Source organism: Phocoena sinus, chromosome 16, assembly GCF_008692025.1.
Source record: "Phocoena sinus isolate mPhoSin1 chromosome 16, mPhoSin1.pri, whole genome shotgun sequence".
In the NCBI taxonomy this organism is placed as follows: domain Eukaryota; kingdom Metazoa; phylum Chordata; class Mammalia; order Artiodactyla; family Phocoenidae; genus Phocoena; species Phocoena sinus.
Window position 1 is genome coordinate 8,272,665 of NC_045778.1, and position 18,448 is coordinate 8,291,112.

The window sequence follows — 18,448 nt, forward strand, 5'->3', positions numbered from 1 at the left end:
TGATGTATATCTACAGTAGGAAAGTAGGAGGTTCATATGTAAGAGATGTAATTATTTAAAAAAAAATTTTTTTTTAGATTTTGTTGCATCTTTGACCTCACTGTAAATTTACAAATTAGATTGCATTTAATTTGCATGTGTTATTATATGCAATGGCCACATAATTAATTTTTCTTTTTACTTAGGAAGTAATAGTCAAAGATCCTGCTTATGTTTATGACAGAACTTTATTTCCAAAGGTCAATGTTTGTATTATAATCTTTGGGATACCATATGTTTTTTTCCCTCCAATGAGGCCCCAAACTATGTATTTGTTATAATTTATGTAGTCCAGTAATTATATATTTTATATTGCTTACTTACATAACATTAGTGTTGTCAAAAGTTTTTCAGTATTATGAACATTTTAACAAGGTAAGTTTTAATTTTGGGAGTCAAATGTAATAGAAAACACATTCCTGTATTGTACCCCAGTACAAAGTTGTCAGAACACTGTAAGTAGGATATATGTTCGTTTCTGTAATGGGCATGATCACTGCAATTATAAATATGCATTTTGTATTTTAAGTAAAATTCCACTTTCTTATGTGTTACGAATTTAAAAAAATTAACATATCATGACAGGTGACCAAATGCTCCTCATTTCTTTGAGATAATTACAAGTAAATATAGATAATACATATGGAACAGTTTTCTAATAACATGGGAAGCTGCTTTATATAACTTCTTTACTATAACTATTTTCAGTTTTCACTGAAATATTATTTTCTTGCCCTTGATTCTCCTGGGCTTTTCCTCTTTTCTTTTGGACCTGTGAGCTAAAGAAAATGTGTTTAGACTTCAGAAAGTTTGGCTGACGATTGGCCAGATTCATTCCATTTCTAACAGTAGCTTGAGAGGAGTGCTTGTGTATATGAGCCCTATTAAATAGATTTGAACATGGTATCCAGAATACCGTATAGAAATTCTGGTAAAAAGTATACACTATTACCAGACTAGAAATGCTTTAACATGCTGTTGTCGGTAAATGAACTTTAATTTCATTTTTAAGACAATACCGTGTTATTATCAGGGTTTATTGGTACATGATTATTAATTTAGTAGGAGGACTTTTCCAAAGTAATTGTGTTTATAAACATATCCATGTAAAAATGAACTTATTACAATATCATTCTACTGTTAATTTTCCAGGCTAATAGTTCAGGTCAAAAATCCAGGTTGGGAAAACAGCATAAAATTGACTTATAGTTCACTAAGATTGGTGAATTGTTTTTAAAGTGTGTTCTTAATTTGTAGAATATAAAAGTTTATAATGCTTCTTTATTAGAACTGGTTTATTAATTAATAAAGTCATATTGAAATTCTCCATACCTTTACTTTTTATTTATTTGATTCCTTACATAGTGGTAAAGCTTCCACTATAATTGTCTTTTACAAAATTATCCTTGTGTTTCCTTTGTTTCATTTTCTGTTTGCCATTGACATGTGAAGCTTCATAACATAGTACATTCTTTTTAGAGTATATCTTTCTCATTATAAAATACCCGACAGTGTCCCCTTTATACTTTTTTGCCTTGAATTCTAATTTCTCTACTATCAACTTTAGCATCACTATTTTCTTTTGATTTTGTATGCATGGTAAATCCTTTTTATTTGTATTTTTTAAATTTGATTTTACATCATTGATAAGAGGCTGTCCTCGTTTTGCACACTAGCATGATAACTGAAAGTCACCATTATCAGAACCTTGTTTCCACTCTGGACTGTAGTAAGGGCAAGGCTCTGATGATAATGACGGCTTTCAGTTAACACAGTACTGTGCAAAGCAGGGATGGTCTGTATCTTAATTTTTCTTTTCTACCCTATCTGAAAGTCATTATTTTTAAAAGCAGACTTTAATGATCACAACTTTGCTTTTTATCTTTCTTCAGCAATCTTAGTTTATATTTTCTCTGTGTTGCATTCAATTTTGCTTTCCTGTTTTTCCTCTTGACTCTATTAGAATTTATATTCTTGGTTTGTCTTTCTTGTTCTTTGGTTTTTAATGACATAATTGTTCCACATTATTAAAATTTAAAGCATAGAAAGAGGTTTCTTTTTTCAGATAAATACTTCAGTTTATATATATGAGTTCCAGTTTATCATAATTAGGCATTGACTCTGATATCACTAGTTTTCAAGTCTGTGCAAATCCAAAAATAACTAGTAAATGCTAAGGTATCATTTAAACTCATAGTGTCTATATATCTGTGACTAGCGATTAGAGGTTAACCTGGAACACAAGTTCTTGGTCATCTTTGCATGGAGTAGTGTTTGGTGTGGATGGTATTACAATTAATGTCGGAAGATCTTGAGTTAAACTTTGCTTCTACTTACTGTTTGCTCTGTGACATGGAATATTACCTAATCATTCTGAATAACCATTTTGTTATTTGTGATACAAAATTAATAACACCAACACCATAAGGTTTGGGGGATCATTAAAGAAGACAGTGTATGCAGAGCACCTTTGTTCATTGTCTGACACATACATTTTAATTGCTGTTTCTCTTGTCATTGTATTTGCTATTGGATCAAGTCTTAACTGTTTTTGCTAGGTGGAGTGGAAGCCACATAAGATGGGGCCAGCCTTTCCGACTACGCCATGTCACAACAGGAAAATACTTGAGCCTCATGGAAGACAAAAGCCTTCTACTCATGGACAAAGAAAAAGCTGATGTCAAATCAACAGCATTTACCTTCCGATCTTCCAAGGTAAGACAGAAATGTATAATTTTCGATTTCCTTTGAGTACATCCCTACTGCATTTTCTTTGATGTTAGAAATGCAAAAAGAAATGATGTATGTTTTACATGTATTTCCAAATTCCCATTTTCTCTTCGATGCCTTCCTCTTCAGTAAAGCCTATTTCCTAAACCACTAACACCTTCCCAGGTGTTGCACCTGGCTTACAGTTCTTTGGTTATTTACGTGTAGCACATCCATCCAGCCCCTTTTAGTTTTCTTAGGTGTTGACAGTGCAGTAAGCACAGACCTTGTGCTGTTGTTGTATAGCAATGTGATGGGCACACCAGAACGTTCACACAGATGCTCTTATATACAGACCTTTCTTCTTACGTTCTTGAATCATTTGTAAGAACAGAACCTCTAAGAAAATACTTAATATCTTTCATGAGAATCCCTCTGAACTAGATGATGAGTAGAATAGAAAAAAAAAAATGCACATCAAAGTCAAGTTGGAATGCTGGTGCTGTAGCACAGCTAGGCCCACGCAGTACCTCATGAAAGATTCGTAACTCACCAACCCCGCAGTGCAATGGATTGCTAACCATGCCTCAGGAAAACAGTAGATGTCCTGAATAGTGAAGTATCTCAGGGACAGTTGAAAATCACTTGTTCATTTGACACATTCCAAGCATCGATTATATGCATTTTTGTGATAATTGTGTATTTCTGTCCTTAATTAAATGAAGAATGTGAAACTTGGGCATCATGATAGGAATGGTATTAACTTACTGGATAGCTTTTTTTTTGTCTCAGAGATGCAAAACTTTACACCCCTGTTACAGATAAAGGTAAGTTTGAGCAAGACCAGAAGTAACTCTAAAAAGACAGCAGCCTTGGGCTTCCCTGGTGGCGCAGTGGTTGAGAGTCCGCCTGCCGATGCAGGGGACACGGGTTCGTGCCCCGGTCTGGGAGGATCCCACATGCCGCGGAGCGGCTGGGCCCGTGAGCCATGGCCGCTGAGCCTGCGCGTCCGGAGCCTGTCCTCCGCAACGGGAGAGGCCACAACAGTGAGAGGCCCGCGTAACGCATAAAAAAAAAAAAAAAAAAAAAAAAAAAAAAGACAGCAGCCTCAGTTTACATCCCTAGTGCCACGCTCTCAGTCTTCTTGCTTTGGAGGACACAGAATGGTAGAAGATGCTTCTGATTTGCTGTATTCTCCCAGGATCTCCTGGAAAGACAGCCAGTGTAGGTCCCCATCTTTTATGGTGAAACAGACGAAGCTGGTCAACTCCAGTGGATAATCTGAGACAGGATTGGCATCTATAATTTGTTGTAGGGACCTATAGCGGGGCTCTGGAGAGGGTACCTGGGTGGACCTCAGGTGGGCAGTTAGTTGCTCCTTGTGTCTGTAGTTGGAAAGCACAGTTGATCACACTGTGAACAAACTTGACGCTGATGTGCTTCTTCCTCAAGACTTTAACCAGGGTGGTGGGAATTTGCTAGTTTGTCCACTGATAACACCTCAGTCCAGAAAGAAAAAAAAAAATTCAACCCACCAAAGACGCATCAGTTATCTGATGGTGGAAGCCCTTTTCAAGTAAAAGAGATAGCGTAAAATGACATACAGCTTAATGGTAGGAAATCGGAAAAGTGAAAAGAAATGCACGACATCCCAGCAAAATATAATCTACCAAAATAAAATCCCAAAGAAGTAGAAAAAGCTGAACAGCCATATCACAATGAAAGATGTTAGAAAAAATTTCAATATATGGCATTTAAAAAGGAAAAATACATCTAACAAAAACTGGAGGAGAAAGAGGAAAAATGAAAGGTGCTCTGATCGCTTCCAGTGAAGCAGTGAAAAGTCAAATAATATTTTCTTAAAACTCCAAAATCAAGTAACAAATAAGATATTTATCAGTAAAAAGCCAAACACTAAACAATATTTTTATTGTAGTAAAATTTACTAAAGTAAGGTGGTGGAAGAGAAGGGAGGTTTGTGAAAGAAGGGAAGTGGACATTTATTCACCCAGGAATATTTAAGGGCTGGCTTGACCTTGGCTCGGAGCTGGGAACATGCTGACAGTGCGTGCCCTCCTAAAGCTTGTTGACAGCACTGGGAAGCAGGGCCCTTTCTTCCCTAATTTCTTGGCCTTTTAAAGATGATAATTGCTACCATTCTCTTTCTTGTAAGTCTGCCAATGAGCTGAATATTCTCCGTAACTGATCTCTCTGAGAATCAGGATCCCCATTTTACAGATGGAAAAACTAAAGGCAGGAGAGATGAGCCACTTGTCCACGTCACTTGGCTGAGCACATAAGAAGATCCAGTGAACATGAGGTCACCTCTGCTCCAAACCACCAGCCAGGGTGGGTTTCAGTAACCAGGCCTGACTTCCAGGCCTGGAACCCTGGACTGGCTAGTCATTTATTCACCCCCAGGCTGTCAGGGCTGCCCCAGGGGCCTGGAGGTATACCAGGGCCTCATGTAGGGCCTCCCGGGCAGGTGCCTGACAATATTGTCTACCTGTGGTCTCCCTAGTTCCTACTGTTGCTGGAGAAATCTGAATACTGAGTTCGTCTTTCTCTTTTCATTATTTCTGTAACAATCATATTCCCATGGTCTCCAAAAATCATATTTTGCTCTAGAAAGATGAATACCTACACGATCTTTCTCTTTTCACTCTTTGACGATCCTAATTCTCCAGGAGATAAATGGATGCCTCTAAGCAAAATGGGCTAGATTATTCCAATGGAAATGTAAGTGCAAAAGAGACAAGTATGAACATATTTCAAAAATTTCTTTCTTGCATACATGCAGTCACTGATCTAGCAGTCTTCTATATAAATGTATTTTTAATGAGAGGAGTTTTCTTACAGAAATAAAATTAAACTGTGCACATTATCATTCTTTGTCATGGCAAAAAAATTGTCATGGCAAAAAAATTGGTAGACTCAAATGTTTAACGAATAGACTTGATAGCTAAGCGGTATTAGCTGTCAGAATATATTGATCAGGAAAGATACCCATCATTATTATTATTGTTGAGTGAAGAAAAAAAACAAATTGTAATGCAATTTAAAAATCTTATTATTTTTTTACTTAAGAAAAGAAAGAATCTACACTAATCTTTTAACTTTGGCTGCCTTAGAAAGATGAAAATGGGGGAGGGGGGTGGGAGAGGGAAGGCTTGGGAGTTTGGGATTAGCAGATGCAAACTATTATATAGAGAATGGATAAACAACAAGGTCCTACTGTATAGCACAGGGAACTATATTCAATATCCTGTGATAAACCATAATGGAAAAGAACATGAAAAAGAATGTGTGTGTGTGTGTATATATGTATAACTGAATCATTTTGCTATACAGCAGAAATTAACAACATTGTAAGTCAACTATACTTCAGTAAAATATAAAAAAATAAAATAAAACTAATAAAAAAAAGATCAAAATGGAAGGTGTGTGAGAGTATGAGTGCAAGGGGAAAGCATTTTCTTTAACTTGTAAAAAAAATCTCTGGATTATTTTGCCTATTATGATAGCTATTTTTCCTTTGTAACAGAAAAATCAGTTTAAAAATTCATCCATTGTATTGATATACTTGGACATAAGTTTTGTGCACAGTTTAAATTTATTTCTTTAGGGCTAGACCTAGAAACAGAAATACTGACTCAAAAGCTATGAATATTTTCAAAATCTCTTGATAATGGTTCTTGCTCAAAGCAATAGTTTTTGAAACATTTCCCCCCAAATATCTCTGCTTATGTTCTGTCAGTGTTAGAGTATAGTTTGCATTTGAAGAATTTTTACTGACCAGCTCCTTCTGTGGTCTCTGCTCAGAGGTTCTGTTTCTGGCTTTTGGTGATTGTGTAATGTCATAGGTTACACTGAAAGTACAGAGACCTAGGATTCCAGCATTGCCTTTTTTAAAAAAATAAATGTATTTATTTTTGGCTTCGTTGGGTCTTCGTTCCTGCGTGAAGTCTTTCTCTAGTTGCATCGAGCGGGGGCTACTCTTCGTTGCAGTGCGTGGGCTTCTCATTGCTGTGGCTTCTCTTGTTGCGGAGCATGGGCTCTAGGCACGAGGGCTTCAGTAGCTGTGGAGCACAGGCTCAGTAGTTGTGGTGCACAGGCTTAGTTGCTCCGTGGCATGTGGGATCTTCCCGGACCAGGGCTTGAACCCGTGTCCCCTGCATTGGCAGGAGGGTTCTTAACCACTGCGCCACAAGGGAAGCCCTCCAGCATTGCCTTTTAATGAACTGTTTGGTTTCTCTAAAACTAGTCTCTGGACTGTATGGAACCACTGTAATACACAGGTTGTTAATAACCCACTGTCAGTTACCACTATGATAATTATATATAACGTGGTTGAGAGTCATGAAGGTGGAAATGAAATCTAGGAAAACATTTTATTTTTATTTTCTTTAATTTATTTTATTGAAGTATAGTTGATTTACAATGTTGTGTTAATTTCTGCTGTATAGCACAGTGATTCAGTTATACATATATATATATTCTTTTTCATATTCTTCTCCATTATGGTTTATCACTGGATATTGAATTTAGTTCCCTGTGCTATACAGTAGGTTGTTGTTTATACATCCTATATATAATAGTTTGCATCTGCTAATCCCAAACTCCCAATCCATCCCTTCCCCATCCCCTCCCCCTTGGCAACCACAGGTCTGTTCTCTATGTCTGCAAGTCTGTTTCTGTTTCGTAAATAAGTTCATTTGTGTCAGATTTTAGATTCCATATATAAGTGATATCATATGGTATTTGTTTTTCTCTTTTTGACTTACTTCACTTAGTATGATCATCTCTGTGTCCATCCATGTTGCTGCAAATAGCATGTAATCTTTTTTATGGCTGAGTAGTATTCCATTGTATATATATACCACATCCTCTTTATCCGTTTATCTGTTGATGGACATTTAGGTTGTTTCCATGTCTTGACTATTGTGAATAGTACTACTGTGAACATAGTGGGGCATGTATTTTTCTGAATTAGAGTTTTTTCTGGATATATGCCCAGGAGTTGGAGTGCTGAATAATGACAACTATATTTTTAGTTTTTGGACATCTTATTTTTAAAATCAAAGAATTTTCATCTTAAAATCACTGACAGAGTAGGTAATAAAGTGTTTCCTATGAAGTCAAGATAGTAACTCTATATTTCTTTCTAGAATTACTTTTTCATTATATGTAATGTATAGTCATTTTAGAGGATTTTAAAAGGGAATACTGCAAAAATGAGGCAAGGGGAAAATTAAAATCATATACTATCCATCACTCAGAAACAACTGTATTGTGTGTATATTTCAGTTTTTAACAAATATAAACATATTTTGATACTAATAGGGCTAATTATTAAAATTAAAAATTAGTCATGATGAAAAGAACAATTACATAATAAAAAAGCATTGAACTTAGAACTAACTAAACTAGAATAAAAGTACAGTCCTTAATTATAGATAAAATTGTATGTTTTAAAAATAAACTAGTTTCTATACTGTCAATATTTTGGAGAAGATAGTATAGCTAAACAGTTTCTTTCATCCTTTTGTTAATCATCACATTTGGTCATGGCCCCTGGTCTGTGAAATAAATAATCAGATTTACATAAAGGTGTATCTGATTCTTTTTTTTTTCCCTTAGTGCCATTGACAAGTTGAAAATGCTTGCCATATATTTATGTATCTTTGCTATACTGTTTCCAGTGAAAATAATCAGTACTTATATATCCGGAAGGCAAAGACTTGTGTGTGTAAGATATTTCTTCAGTCTTGGTATATTTGAGTATACAATTAATAAATGACTATTGATTGACATAATTACTGTGTTGCAAATCAAGTTTTCATTACTGATGAAAAATTTAACTTTTAAAATTGGGATTGACATATTAGTGTATAATATGTATAAAATGGATAACTAATAAGAACCTGCTGCATTCAAAAATAAATTCAAAAATTCAACCTAAAAAAAGTCAAACTCAAAAAAAAAAAAGAACCCTTACATTTACAGTTGCATTCCCTTACCTATGATTGTGTGAGACTGATTTGAAAATATATTCTTGAAACATACCTTTTTTTTTTTTTTTTTACAAATCATTAAGATCATTCTTACTTAAAATTATGAGAATGGCTTTAAAAACCTGTTCTACTAGTTAATATAAGGAGCAATTGTTTTGATTGTCATTGGGATATCTTTGCACTAACGTGAACACCCACTAGCCAATCTCATCTCAAATTCAGGATTTGCAGAATAATCAACAGTTGTTGATGACTGTATATATTCAGAATAAACAGAATAAAGTGGAAGACAGTTTATAAGATCACTGATGTTGGTCCTCTTTTTTCCCCTAGCTTTATTGTGATATAATTGACATTTAATAATGTATGAAATTAAGGGGTACTATGTGATGATTTGATGCACATATATATTGCAAAATGCTTATGCTGGTCTTTTCTTGAAGAAAACATTTTATATCATGAAGAATTCGATTCATGCAGATTTTCTTAGACCTATTCTTCACTTTCTCTACTCCTAGAATTTTTAACCATTACGTTAGTGTGTTGAAATGTCAGTTTTCATCATAAGGTAGGTCTTGCCAATCACCCACGTATTATACTGCCCCCAAGATGTCATTTTTTTTAACTTAAAATGCCCTAAAAATATTCCTCTGTGGGTGACTTCCTCCAGTTTTTTCCCTCTCACGCCCCATGAATAGAAACTTTTTGCTGCTGAAATGATGGAACACCAACCTCAAATAAGACTGCCAATGAGATTACAAGGATTATGGAGCAAATGGCAAAAATAGAAAGAACAAAATATTTTTAGGACATAGTTTTAGTATGTTGTTTTATTTGAGATTTTTATTCTTGGCTCAAAAAATGTTTAAGATACAAGTTAGGGAGACTAAGAGGTAAAAACTTACAGTTACAAATAAATAAGTCACGGGGATGATATGTGCAGCATGGGGAATATAGTTAATAATACTGTAGTATCTTTGGTGACAGATGGTAGCTAGACATCATGGTGACGATTTTGTAATGTATAGCAATATTGAATCACTGTGTTGTATACCTGGAGCTAACATAGTGTTGTAGGCCAATTATACTTCAATTTTTTAGAAAATGGAGATACTGGGAGGAAATGCATCAAGATGCTAATGATGGGTATCTCTGGGAGGGATGGGCTATGGGTGATCATTCATTTTTACTTTATACTTTTAGGTATCTTTCGTTGTCTGCAGTGAACATGTATTGCTTGTAAAATTAGAAAGCAATGAGTGTCCTTAAAAATGAAAAAAAACCCAACAAAAAACAAAAATGAAAAAAAGATGAGGTGTATGTGTCAGAGTTTAACGAGAGGTAGAGCCAGCATGAGATACGTATACACGAAGGGATGTGTTACATGGACTCGCTTTCTGAGATTATGAAGCTGGCTGAGTAAGCCTGGAGTCCATAGTGCAAGTGACCTGGAAAGGAAGATTGTAAGCAGAATGGAACCCATGGGATGCACTGTTTGTAGTCACTGAGCTCAGGGAAAGCCTAAACCCTCCTTAAAGACCTCACCTGATTAAGTATGACTCACCCAGGAGAACCTCCCATTTTATTTGCTCAAAGTCAATTGAATAGGGACCTTATTTACATCTCCAAGATCTTCTCACCTTTGCCATATAACATAACCTCATTGCAGGAGTGATGTCCCAACATATTCGTTGGCTCTGCCCACACTCCAGAGGAGGGAAGTATAGTACAAGATATGAGAGGGCTTCACCTAAGGCTCTGTGACCTTGTTTCACTGCCCCATGGAAGCCCCTCAAAGACCCTCCATTACTGAATCAAGTCCAGCTGCTCGCTGCTTACAAAACCAATACTCACAAATGCTGATAGAAAGGAAACTTGCCTTTAATCAGAATGCTGACAGTCTGGGGAGATGGTGGACTCAGTGTCCCCCCAAAACTACCTCTGAAGATTCTGCTCAACCATGGAAGCCTTTAAAGGGAAACAGGGAAGTCATCTCAGTGAAGCATTGAGATAGGGGGTCAGAGTCGTCACCATGCCCCACTGCATGCAGGCGTGTGTGCAGGCTTGTTGATTCCTCGTGATCTTTCTTGGGATACTGTCTTGTTCACACAGTTTGTTGGCGAGATTACTGACGCGGAAGCTAGGGAAGAGATCTGGTCATCTGTTAATTACTTATTCTTCATTTCTACTTCTTTGATCTATGGAAAGAACCAACGGATTAGGCAAGGTATTGTGTGATCAAACGATGTGAAAGGGGTGCTAGGGCCGGAGATGAGTAGAGCATGCGGGGCACCTGGTGTAAGGTTAGTGACAAGACAAAGGGGGCCGCTGTAGAGAGCTCTTTCCTGCAAAGAGCTTTTTCCTGGCAAAAGCTGCTGGCACCTCCCAATACAAGAAAAGTGTTAAAGCCCTTCTGGCCACAAACTCACCCACCAGAGTGTCTCCTCATGAAGTTTCTGAACACCAGGGCTAAGCAAGCTGTCTGGTGTTTTTTTTTTTTTTTTTTTTTTTTTTTTTTTTTTTTTTGCGGTATATGGGCCTCTCACTGTTGTGGCCTCTCCCGTTGTGGAGCACAGGCTCCGGACGCGCAGGCTCAGTGGCCATGGCTCACGGGCCCAGCCGCTCCGCGGCACGTGGGATCTTCCCGGATCGGGATACGAACCCGTGTCCCCTGCATCGGCAGGCGGACTCCCAACCACTGCGCCACCAGGGAAGCCCTGTCTGGTGTTTTTTGCAGCTCTGCCCTGGATGGGCTAAGCTTGGCCTGGTCTGTCAGTCCCAGCAATTTCTCTGACCCTGTAGCATTTTTAGACTCGTATTTCACAGTGACCAACTATTCTGTGCCAAAATGTGGCCCCATAAAGAAGCAAATAAATAAAAATGTTTTGACCTTTTAACTCTCCTGACTTCAGCCATTATTTGTCTTAAGGAGAACTGGCTATTACCAAAAGAAACACTCCATCATCTAAGGATAAAGGCCTTTGTTTTCTTCCTATCAGCCACTTGACAGAACAATTTGGAGACATTTAAGGAAGATTTCAGTGAATGCTAGAAGACTCTTTGAACCACCTTGTCCATATAATAAAAACATAATCCTATGGGACTAGTTTAAATTTCTTAGTGAGTCTACTTTATCCAATGCGTATGTATCATTTAACGAAGACAGTTGTTCAGAAGTAGTTTTGACTTAGTCACGAGCCAGTTTGGTGTACCCAATGCCAAAATATCACTTATTATTTTTCAGGCTGATCTTTTTTACTTCTGGAAGCATTTTGATACTCAGTTGAAAATTAGATTTGCCAAGCATTCGTGAGTAGGATTGTTTGAAGGCTAGGATTGGGAGTAGTTTTTTGTTTTGTTTTGTTTTTTTCTCGGAAGAGTGACTGTGGTTTTGGCAGGCAGTAAACCTTGCTCGAGTGAAACTCTGGTTTCTTTCTCTCTTTGGCAGTAGGCTGTTGCTTGTACTACTTATTTGTGCTCAGTTATTTCAGTTCCTAGCTGCTGCCATTAACTGGGCCTCCCCTGAACATGCATAGTATAGTGGTCAGCAATTTTTAAAAAAATTTTATTTATTTTTGGCTGCATTGGATCTTCGTTGCTGCACACAGGCTTTCTCTAGTTGCGGCGATCGGGGGCTACTCTTCCTTGTAGTGCACGGGCTTCTCGTTGCGGTGGCTTCTCATTGCGGGGGCTTCTCGTTGCAGAGGCTTCTTGTTGCGGAGCACGAGCTCTAGGCGCTCAGGCTTCAGTAGTTGCAGCACGCGGGCTCTAGAGTGCACGCTCGGTAGCTGTGGCGCACGGGCTTAGTTACTCCTCAGCATGTGGAATCTTCCCGGCCCAGGGCTCGAACCCGTGTCCTGTGCATTGGCAGACGGATTCTTAACCACTGCGCCACCAGGGAAGTCCCTGGGGCAAATTTTATAAACAGATTTTGTGGCTACTTTTCTTATCCAGGATTTAGCTTATCTAATTTTCTGTCTGCCTGTGAGCCCCAAACTGTGTCCTCTGATACCTCAAGTATCAATAGGGCAGCAGCTTTTTTCTGCCTGAGCTCCGGGCCATGCCCCAAGGCAAAGGCTGCTTTTTACAAATCACTTGGGTACTGTGTCTTTGGAGAGAGGTCTGCTGTTCACATTCTCTCTGCTTTTGGTCCCTCTTAAGTGCCTTCCAGTAGATTCTGAAAAATATTTTTTCCAAATTTTCTGTTATCTTTGGGAGGATTAGCCCAACTAAACCACGCTGTCATTTCCCAAAGCCAGAATAACTCAAAAGAAAAATAAATCTAGATGATTTATAAAATAAATCAAAGCGATGCTGAAACTAAAGGCCACTAATTTAGATATAGGGTAGCTAATACAGGGTTTTAGGAAGATTACTATTCGCCTAAGCTGGACACTTTATTTCTAGTAATACAGACTAATTATCTGTTAGAAGCGTCTACCTGCTGTCACGTTTTCTTGACTTGGTGGTTGGTCACAGCATCTAGATGATTTTCACCTGAATTTCTCCTAAGCCTGAGCTACAGAAAATGATAGGAAATAAAAGAGGGAAAGAGCATGACTGGCCTTTATTCGTGTTTCTTCAGCAAATAATCACACTTCTTTTGTTCTTCTCTAATGTCATTTTAGCAGCTCTTCCCTGAGTTGAGGATCAGAGTAATTATGAAAACCTGGTCATCATGAAGTTTCACAATTAAAATTTCTAATCCAGAGAGAGATGTCAACTACTTCAGTAAAAAGCCAACACAGCATACCTTTGCACTTAGTAACTGAGGCTTCTCAGAGCACAATCCACAAGCCTATAAATAGACTACATACTCATTTCCTGGGATAAAAGACAAACAGAAAGAATGATACAGGCCCCTTGTTTTATTTTGAGGAGATAATTGCATTGTTCTATATTTGCCCTAGAATTTAATTTTCCTATTTATAGGGTTGGTATAAGTAGATTAGTAGTTTGTCTGGTTTGATAGAATGAAATTGGAACGGTTTGGTATCTGTTTTATTGCAGATTCTTAGAATAGTGTTTCAAGTTATTTGCTTAATGGTCAAATCAGCTTAACTCATAATTGCATTTACTTTCTTATATGACCTTGACCCTTTTTGCATTAAGAATTGCAACTCATTTCAATTTTAATTTTCAATTGTTGGCAGAGTGTACGTAATTATTTTGGAGTTGCTAACTATTAGTATGGTGCAATAATACCATTAGAAATAAAAAATCTGTTCTACTTGAATTGTTCCTTTTTGTGTAACAGACATAAAATTTATTCCAACCTAATCTTCAAAAACATTTGTGTAAATGGTACTAGCTTCACACGACAGTCAAATAGCCAAAGAAATAGGCAAAACTTAGTAAATTTAGCAAGGAGAAGAATAAGAAACCACAAAAGGAGGTATTGTAACCAAAAGAACATTAGGTTTTTTTTTTTTTTTTTGCTGTTATTTTAAGAACTCTACAGAAATTCAAGACATAATGAGTTCTTAAAGATCAGAATGAAGCATGGAGGGAAAATTGAAGGAAGAAGCATTAAAATAAATGGGGATTTAGGGGCTTCCCTGGTGGCGCAATGGTTAAGAATCCGCCTGCCAATGCAGGGGACACGGGTTCGAGCCCTGATCTGCGAAGACCCCACAAGCCGCAGAGCAGCTAAGCCCGTGCGCCACAACTACTGAGCCTGCACTCTAGAGCCGGTGAGCCCCAACTACTGAGCCCACGTGCCACAACTGCTGAGGCTCGTGCGCCTAGAGCCCGTGCTCTGCAACAAGAGAAGCCACCACAATGAGAAGGCTGTGCACCGCAAGGAAGAGTAGCCCTTGCTCTCCACAACTAGAGAAAGCCCACACACAGCAACGAAGACCCAACACAGCCAAAAATAAATAAATAATTTTATAAAAAATAAATAGGGATTTAAAAGAAACATTTAGTTGGTTTCAGAGGACTGATTGCTTCTTCATAGCATAGGGAGCTTAGCATGGCAGCCCTTTAGGAGTGAATACCTCTGTGGTCCGAGTTAGAAACTGCAAGTAGTTGAAACTGAATTATAGCCTTGATTAGTTTGCAAGAAATCATCATTATGTCTAACATCCTTATTAAGAAGGAAATCATCATCACCATTATCAATACCATTTTCATGGTCAAAATCATTAGAATTTATTGAAGTGTTTATTTTATCTCAGGCACTGCGCTGAGAACTTTGCATTCATTATCTCATGTTTTCCGATACTCTGGGAGAGAGTCTCTTGTTAGCTGTATTTACAGATGAGAAAACGGAGGCTTAAAACGTTTAATTAACTTATCCTAAAGTCACAGACGGAATAAGTGGCAGAGATTGGTCTCAAAATTGACTTTTCTATCCCTCAATCCTATGCTCTTAGTTATCAATCACAAAAATAATAATCTGGAAAGAATATGAAGCCTAAATTACAGATTTTAAGATCTCTGGTTTGGAGTTTGCCATGAAGCAATATAAAATTTTGTGTTATGGCCAAAATAATTTTCTGCCAGTATGAATAATTCAGGAACACGTTATTTATCTCTGCAATCTCGTACTTCAGTTTCCAGTAGAGGTTGAACTGCTAGCATGGAACATTTGACAATTATTATTTCAGAGGATGGCAGAGAGGTGCATTTTTCAAAGAACGTTATTTACAACAAGGCAAAGTTTTTTCGATATAAACTAGTATTTTTAAAACCTTTTCTTATCTTTTTTCTCTCTCTCTCTTAGGAAAAATTGGATGTAGGGGTGAGAAAAGAAGTTGATGGCATGGGAACCTCTGAAATAAAATATGGAGACTCAGTATGCTATATACAGCATATCAATACGGGCTTGTGGCTAACTTACCAGTCTGTGGATGTGAAATCTGTGAGAATGGGATCCATACAACGTAAGGTAAGAGTATTTCAAAACAGTATTTATGGCAGTCGTTATTAATGAACGAAAAACACAAATGCACGACAAAAAGAAGCAGCTAACCCTGTCTGCCACCTGCTAATGTTTGTAATTTACATGCTAGAGGTCCAGTAAGTGAACAGCGCTGGATGTTATATCACTGATTTAAATACTAAGTGAAGAAATACGCTACTCTTTTCTGGATACTAGCTCGGTCTGCCTGATTCACTGTGTCCTCTGTGATGCTGCTGGGTTTGTGTGTACAGTATCTTTTTTACAATGCTCCATAATGCTCATGCGTAGAAATGTTTAGTGTTTGTGAGTTTCGTTTCTTTTATTCCCCAAACTCATTTGCGGACGTGCTCATACACTCACCTCTGAGTCCTTCACTGACATCCCATCGCTTACAAGACGACAGTTACGCCTTTTGATAGTATGTGACGCCCTTCCTGACCTGCCTCCCATCTGTCTCTGCCCCATTCTCCTATTCTTTGTCCAGTCTCTAGGTGTCTTCAGGTTCCCCAGCACACCAGCCACTTACAGCACATTCCTTCCAGTGCCTCAAAGAAACGTGGCTTTTCCACATCTGCGGCTTTGCACATACCATTTCCTCTGTTTGGAATGCCCTTTTAAATTTCTTTTTTTCCTCCACCCAGTTCTTATCTATCCCCCAGGGGTTAAGTTTAAAGATGATCTTAGGTGTTCTTCCTATCTAAGTTCATCTAGTACACCCTCCTTTGCGTTCTCATAATATTTGTATATTATTAAATTTTATATACACTCTCTGTGCTATTTTATTTACTAGGCTACATCTCTCTCTCCCTCTCTAATTTGTGAGCTTCTTTATGGCAAGTACATAGCATTGATACTAGATTGTTCACATTTCATGTTTTTACACTGCCATGTAACAGTACACAGAATCAGATAATGGGATAACTGTTATTTCTATAATAGACCTTGGAAGGGAAGTAGTGGGGAAGAAATGTTTATTTTCAGTAGATTTCCTAATCGTAACATACACACATTCCAGTATGGATTGTTCAAGGTTATTGCTATCTTTTTAGAGTGACCAGTGCTGATATTAGTGGAGTGGGAAGCTAATCCTGCTTTGATGGAGTTGGGCTTAAGTGCATCCCTGTACCACCTTCCTCAGAGCTTTGGATGGAGAGCCTGGGACAACTCTCCCGCAGACCCGTATAATCGTTATAATACGATCGCTTGTCTTTGGGGTCTTTGATCTAGGCTCATAAATTTAAATGTGTTTGTATTCAGTATTTGTATAGCGTTCATTCTGTCCCACGACTGAGCCTCGCTGTTTTTAACTTTTTATCATGGAAATTCAAATATATGCAAAGAGAACAAAAGGGTACAATGGACCCTGTGTATCCATGCATCGGTCACCTTCAACACCATCAGTGCTCTCCACTCATTGCATTTATCCCTCACCCTGTTGTCATTATTATTACTCCACTCTCTTATTCCTTAACCATGGATTAAAGTCAGAGTGGGACTTACATTCTGCATCATAGGCTAACAAAGAGCTTGCTTTATAGAAGAATTTGACAGGGGTGTTGAGAAGCTAACCAGTCTTATTTCCATTAGTAAAGTAACATGTGAAACAGACTTTATAGGCCATAGAAGAGATAATCTAACACCATCTCTACTGTAAATGTATTACTACTTCTAGAACCATCTGTTATATTAAATCTTTATCGAGAGACCTCAGTGTGGTCATGACAGGTGAGGACTTCTCAGTCTAGATCTCCTAATTTTTATACACTTCCCAGTTAGCTAGTATCTTCAAATCATTTTATTTTTCGAGAAAAGCATGTTGGTGGTATATTCGCCAAATCGTTACATATTTGAAACTGACGTTCTGTTGTTGTTTCATATGAGTAAAACCTTGGTTAGCTCAAAAAATGTCTGAATCACTTTTCATAGGTTTTCTGTATCCCGCTTAGTGTGGGTATTCATGTTTTGCTGCAGAAATATAAATTCATTGATTATGCAGTGATGCACGTACCATACTGGGTGTTCCGCATGTGCGGTTTATACATTGTATTACATTAAAAAAAAAAACCCTGAAAACTCTGAATTATGAAATGCATCTGTCACCTGGGATTTTCTAAAATTTATTTTATGGAAGTATAGTTGATTTACAATTTTGTGTTTGTTTCTGGTGTACAGCAAAGTGATTCAGTTATACATATACATACATTTTTCTTTAAGGTTATTTACTATAGTTCCCTGTGCTATACAGTAGGACCTTGTTGTTTATCCATTCTCTGTATAGTAGTTTGCATCTGCTAACCCCAAACTCCCAATCCATCCCTTCCCCACCCCCTCTCCCCCTTGGCAACCACAAGTCTGTTCTCTATGTCTGTGTCACCAAGGATTTTTAATCAGCACACGCAGGTCTTTTAAAACTGACAGGAGAATTGTGCAGCGTATCTTTGGCCTCCTTTTCTTACAGTTGTAATTTCTTTCTCAGGAGCACAGCTAGTTTCTCTCCTCCAGGTCAGCTGTCTTCCCCTTTGGCATTCCTGTCGTTCTTACCCAGTCTCTGCATTTTGCTTCTCAAATGTGTCCCCCAAATCACTCACTTTGTTTTCTTTGATGCGGTTCTGTTCCTTAATGTCTTTCCATGTCTTTGAAATTTTAGTTTTCTTGTCTTTTTCGTTATCTCACCCAGGTCACTTTTTATCTCAGCTTGCTGTCTTTTCATCTATTCTGGTTGTTCATCCCAGTGTGACTTCTTATTGCGAATTTTCACAGAAGTTATGCCTTCTTGCAT

The 18,448-nt window shown here is 37.7% G+C and overlaps 1 protein-coding gene across 1 annotated transcript in view; it reads left to right on the top strand.

Moving 5' to 3' along the window:
- The window catches only part of RYR2 (ryanodine receptor 2), a 644,069-nt gene that overhangs the window by 250,742 nt on the left and 374,879 nt on the right, over positions 1-18,448 (top strand). The window contains 2 exon segments of the mRNA XM_032609082.1: positions 2,598-2,754; positions 15,490-15,654. Of these exon segments, the coding sequence (XP_032464973.1) occupies positions 2,598-2,754; positions 15,490-15,654 (322 nt within the window).